Source organism: Anarhichas minor, unplaced genomic scaffold (genome assembly GCF_050575085.1).
Source record: "Anarhichas minor isolate MPS153535 unplaced genomic scaffold, ASM5057508v1 ptg000010l, whole genome shotgun sequence".
Taxonomy (NCBI): Eukaryota; Metazoa; Chordata; class Actinopteri; order Perciformes; family Anarhichadidae; genus Anarhichas; species Anarhichas minor.
In genome coordinates, this window is record NW_027466456.1 from 5,880,920 (window position 1) to 5,886,919 (window position 6,000).

Consider the following 6,000-nt stretch of genomic DNA (forward strand, 5'->3'; position numbering starts at 1 on the left):
GCTGTATTACAGGGCTCTCTCCAAATGACAGAGTGCTTTTGTCCAGCCCTTTGAAATCCTTGTCACATTCCTTTCCGACGCGCAGCCCAACAACAAAGGAGCCTTCATGTTGTGGAGCGGATTGGGAAAAAGGCATAGACAAAACTTTGTTGGGAAAAGCCCTCAGTTTGTGCCAAGTGGTTCATGCTGTAGATTATCAAAAGGATCTTATTTTTGTTTAGAGCTCCCTGACGTTGTTTGTTTGTGTATGGTTGTGCGGGGGAGATTCCTGTCACCATTTCCCTGTTTTGAAAAGGAGAAAGATACAATTTGTTTCCACACACGGTCCCTGTGGCCCCTGCTATTTTTGGAAAGATTTTGATACAGGCTTCTGTTGAGACCGAGTGTATCATCATTGTTTTGCCAAGAAGTGTTGCTTAGTGGGGTGGATAATGCTTCTGGGAAGCATTTAGATTATGCAACACTGAAACTCTGTTGAATTCATTACTAGTTTTTTTTTTAAGTGCCGTGGCGGCCGCGCAAATGTGAATAATCTAACGTGTGTGTTTGTATGTGTTTGTATTTCCAGTGGAGACCGGGGTGGAGGACAGGCAACCAATAGCAAACCAGGAAACTGAGCAGCCCTCAGCGCCTGTACACACAGGTAACTTCATCTACCACACCTCTCCCTACGTATACACAGCTTTGCATTACCTTCCATCCACCTCTCTCTTGCTCCAACCTTCCCTTCATCTGCCTGCTGAGCTGAACCCAGCAGCAGAGGCAGCACGACTCTATATATATATTTTCTACAGTAGCTTTTACTTCTTCTCTTGTCTGAATACTACTTTGATTGCTGTAGGAATGTAATGCGATTCCGCATCCATTAATAGTCAATCTGGGCTTCTGTCAGCTGAATGTAGATGTAGAGGGTCGAGATTTCAGGCATGACATATGTTGTATGCGTAAACGTTTTCTGTAGATTGCGTGTGTGTTTTTTTTTTTTTTGTGATGTGGAGAAAGGGAGTTCACAAGGGCAGAAGGAAGAAAGAGTGTGAGACAAAGAGATGAAAGGGTTTGGGGGGGGGGGGGGGTGTAAAACTGAGAAAGGGGGGGGGGGGGGGGAGTTAAAGAGGGATGAGCGGCAGACAAGATGAAAGAAGAAAGAGAAGAAAAAAAAGAGCAGGGTAGAGAGAGACACGATGAGAAGAAAGTAGAGGAAAGCAGATACGTAGGTGGTGTGTGTGGCAGCACATTCCCCCGACACCACATCATGTCTACAATCGGTGTGATAAATAGGTGGCTAGGTTTCACACTGCAGGCCTGATTGTTGCTCTGCCATGAGCTTAGATCAGCTGCCACTTCCCGAGAGGCAGCCAGAGAATTCCTGATAGGATGTTTGGCTGCGTGCGGCTGGGAGGATGTAGCTGTGTTGCGTTTGGCAACACAAACATGAAAAGGCACTGCAAGTCACTGACAAGTTGCAGAAGTGTGCACACTGCACATGCATGCTGTGTGTGCGTGGATTACATGTGTTCCAATGTGAATGTTTGAGTTGTGTACAGGTGTGTGTGTGTGTGTGTGTGTGTGTGTGTGTGTGTGATGTGGGACAGCCTGCGCTGACTTGTTTCCCAGCCTGCAGCTCCCGGTAGCTGCAGCTCAAAAAGCTGCTCTCAGTCAAAGGTCTCTGTAGTACAAAAGCTAACGATTCACACTCACCACAGGAATGGTGTGATGCACTCACACACACACACACACATATGTATATATCTATATATGCACACACACATATTTCATGCTCACACAGGCAAATACGCCCACACACACACACACACACACACTCGCCTTGATTTTGATAACCCAGGGGTGATTAGATTGAATAAGTACTGTAAAAACACTGTCATTGTAAACCATTAAAATGTTGACGACATGCCCGCTAAGTGCACTGAGAGTGTAATAGGTGAAGGCGGGCCGGTGCCAAGGAGCTGACAGTTTCCACTGGAACGGTGGAGGAAGCTGAAGCTCTGGAATTAGCTTCCCTGTGCAGACTTGTCTTATTAGTGAACTTGCACCAGAAGACAACATGCAGTCTAACGGATACACCGGCTTGCAGTTTTCATTTGAGATGAAATGTGCCTTCATGTGAATGCGCTTTCGTCACGAATCAAATGTATACATATTCTTTGTGTGTGTGTGTGTGTGTGTGTGTTTAGACCTCAACCATGAAGTCCAGTGTGTTCCACTTAAAACCTTGAAGATGTAAAATGTAATTAAAGTGGACTCATAGTACATTCTCATAGTAAACATTTAATAAAGCTATACTCTTATCCAAAAGAGTGAGTCTGTGGTCGCCTGCTATGTGACGATACAACATTTTAAGCAGGGAGGGACCCCTACTGTCTGTGCTGGGGTATTGCTGCAAGAGCTTCAGATGTACAGGATGTTAAAAAGGCCCTGCGGAGTCTTGTTGTAAGCTGCCAAAAGTTGTGTTTACATCCAGTGTTGATCACCAAAAAAGCATTGTGTGTATCCGAAAGAGTTTAACAAACGTGTTGAATGTCTTCCTCGTAAAACATCTGTAAAGTCAATTGTCCTTAAAGGTTTGAAACCTCTCTAGTTCAACTGTTAACGGCCTTCTTCTGCTTCCCTACTGCATTGCTATGTTTCTTTGTACTTTACAACCACCTGCAGATCAGTGGAATAGTATGAAACAATTGGCAGGAATGTGTATCGGATCAACTCCATGCGTGAACATTTTTGTGCGCATGTGCGAGAACAGACAAAACAGAGACCCAAATGTAAAAACATTGCTCTGTAACTTTCTAGCGGGCACAAAGTCAAAAGGGTACCTTTTAAGTCTCCATGACGCAGAGTTCTTTACTCTTCAGCAATCAAGTACTTGTTCATACAGAGATTGTGATTAACCATTCAATAGCAACCTTGTCAAGGCCTCTCTACCAACTCTCATTTGGTTTAATGTGTCTCCATTCTCTCTCTCCCCCCCCCCCCCCCTCCCCACCCGTCCCGTCCCGGATCTCTCCAGGTGAAGAGGAGCAGGGCTCCATGGCAGAGGTGTCCTACTACTCCTATGAATACGACCCAGATTCTGATCCTTTCCTTGCTGATGCAGAGGGAGGGGACGTTTTCCACCTTCCTGAAGGTGGGGAGGTCATCGAGCAGAAGGTGCTTCTACAAGCAGACACTCAGCTTCCCACACTGGACACAAAAAACACCCCTGAGCGATGGTAGGAGCTGCTCCAAAGATTTGTTGTTGTTGTTGTTTTTTTCAGACTTTGGGTTTCTAGGTCTCGGGCATGTTTGTAGTGTGTTTTGCCTCGAGCTTAAAGGATATACTGGTGTTAATCTATTTCTGTATGTTTCTTTTCGGTCAGAAGTAGACTTTCATTTCGTAGCATTAATGGGTAATTATTTGCAGGTATGAAATGCACCAGGCAATAATGTTAAAGGTGCTAGATTTTAAATTCAGAGCATTCATATAGCAGCAAACAACTGTTTGCTATGTAAAGCTATAGTGAAGTAATATCGACCTGAGCAGAAATGAAGTCATTCTCCCTCTGTGTGTGTTGTAACCCGAGCTTCTTAGGTTTACACACGCAGTCCGGCCGCGCCTTTGCTTGTAGTGCATATGAGTATATCCCCCACTGGCTAGCTTATCGCCACCATTCTGTGTGGTGCTCATACGGTGGTTACAGCACAGTCCCAACCCACGCTGCAGTCAAGTAAGCGTAGCACCCGCCCTCTGGTTACCCTCCAGGTTAAGACTGTCAACATGGCGACGCCTGAGCCGGCGGCTTGCAGCTAACGGTGCTATCAGCGCTAACAGTGCTGACGGAGATAACAGTGTATACCAAAAGGGCAACCGGAGGGTGGGTGCTAAGCTTCCGCAACGTCGTTATCAGCTGCACAGTGCAGAGCGGCGTCCATGAGCTAGCCAGTGGAGCTCACATGCACTAAAAGTTATATAACCTCTCCATAGATTTATATTGTTCTGTGAAAGAAGTGTTAAAAGTGTCTGAGATGGTCTTAAAATGACAGTTTGTTTCGTTTTCTTGTCGTCCACAGAAACGCTCACAGAGTGAAGCCACCTCCAAATTGTACATTATTTGTGAATATGCTAGTGAATGGAAAGAGAAGAGAGACTTGGGACTTGCTCAGCCTGAAGGGAAGAGATGATGGAGTCTGGAGAATGAGAGAGTGTGTTTGTAGCTGTGAGATGAATGGGGACTGTGTGGATGCATTTCTACATCGGTGTGTGTGTGTGGTTGGATGTGACTGTGTGCGACTGCTATTAAGGTAGTGTCCTCCAGACTTCTACTCTTCTTCCTCCAGACTCCTGGTCACCAATAGGCACCATAGCGTCTTTGTTATTCACTGTACTGCCTTTATAATCACTAGAAGAAATAATCAAGTATTTATGTTTGTAATTACACCTGACTTTAAGCAAAATATTTTGTTATATTTTCTATCTGTGGTATTTATTTGTAGCTAGAGGTCATATCATTTTTATTTTTATTTTTTGTCGTTGCCGCCCATACAGTCTACTTTCTGCCCTTGTGGTTCTTTGAGTTCAAACAAAAGGCAATGTGCTGTCAAAGGCTTTTTTCTTTTTCTTTCATAGCAAGCTTTAACCCAATTATTGAAATCTTTGATGAAATTCCTGTGCTGGTATCCTGCTGGAAAAAGACATATGCTAACCATATGCTTTACAGAAACATGAGCTCAAATGTTTTTCATATTAGACAGCACAGGGGAGATTGACAGGAAACAAAGAAAGAGAAGAGGACTGACATGTAACAAAGGTCTCTGACCGACTCAAACTGCTCCACCAGGACACACCGGCCCAAACGTTTCTGAAACTGTCGCACCGAGACACCAACATCATCTACTCTCAAGTCGCCTTTCACCTTACCTACCTTGAGATTTGATTGTACAGTTCATAAGCTATTTTGTTTTTGTTAAATTTTGATTCGTGAAGCAATCAACTTAAAAATCAAGAATGAAGTTTAGGATTTCTGTAAATGTACCAAATTGGATTCAATGTAGCCCCTCTTCATATCAAAACTTGTGCTTTTTAAAACAAACGAGAATAAAATTTGTATACAATCCAAGGTTTTGGTTTTGTCGCCTTTTATACTTAATAAGCAGACTAGACTTGCGTCTTGTGTCCAGTCATCAATGGGTTACCTGGGTTTAAGTTATTGTCTTCTGCACTTTGCTACACTAACTCCTTCTGTTATAACTCGTGCAATTACACTTTGTATAACTGAAGGGAAGAAACGCCTTTGACCCGTGTTACTTTTTAAGAACAATGCGATCTCTGCAGATGCAGCACAGTAGATGTATCTGCTCCACTAGCAGAGGAGGTGCAGTTTATGAAAGCTGCGTTGCTCCATTTCCTTTGAACGGCTAGTTAAGTCTGGAGATAATTTCCTGCCAGCAGCGAGCTGTATCACAACCCTGCTGCTCCTCTGCTCTGATAACGGACTCCGTGACCCCTGGCAAGCTTCTGCATTAGAGACAGAAAGCATGTACACGTGTGTGTGTGTGTGTGTATCCGTGTTTACACGCTGCATACGTCTCTGGGTTTGAATGTGCACCGTACTATATGTGTTATAACTGCCAACAATAGATTCGGGTTACCTAAGCAGCAGCCCGGAGAGAGTTAGAGCCTGTTAAAGTTTAATGTTTGTTTTCTGCACATGTCACTTGTCGACCCTCTCAGTTACTGTGGCCTCTGGCAACGGGCAGCTCGGGCCTGTAAACAAATCCGTCAAATCCCAACTACAAATCATCACTGGGACTAGCGGAGATCAAAGAGGGCTAAACCGTTACTGCATCTGGGTAATCGGTTTGCCCTAAAGATGAAGATGAGAAACCAGAGGGTTGCCTGACAAATGAAGGTAGTCGGCCTGTAACTGCTCCAGGTGTGCTGCCCTTGCATCTCACCCTGCTGTGTTTGGGCCTTTATAAATGTGTGTTTGAGGAATAGAAAACACAGTA

General features: G+C 44.4%; 1 protein-coding gene across 1 annotated transcript in view; it reads left to right on the plus strand.

Annotated features, from left to right (window-relative positions):
- Positions 1-4,166, plus strand: part of cpamd8 (C3 and PZP like alpha-2-macroglobulin domain containing 8) — a 39,272-nt gene extending 35,106 nt beyond the window's left edge. Inside the window, exons 42-44 of the mRNA XM_076087815.1 lie at positions 569-643; positions 3,023-3,224; positions 4,063-4,166. Of these exons, the coding sequence (XP_075943930.1) occupies positions 569-643; positions 3,023-3,224; position 4,063 (278 nt within the window). The 3' untranslated portion in view covers positions 4,064-4,166. The remainder of the gene's footprint in view (positions 1-568; positions 644-3,022; positions 3,225-4,062) is intronic.
- The last annotated feature ends 1,834 nt before the right edge of the window (positions 4,167-6,000 follow it).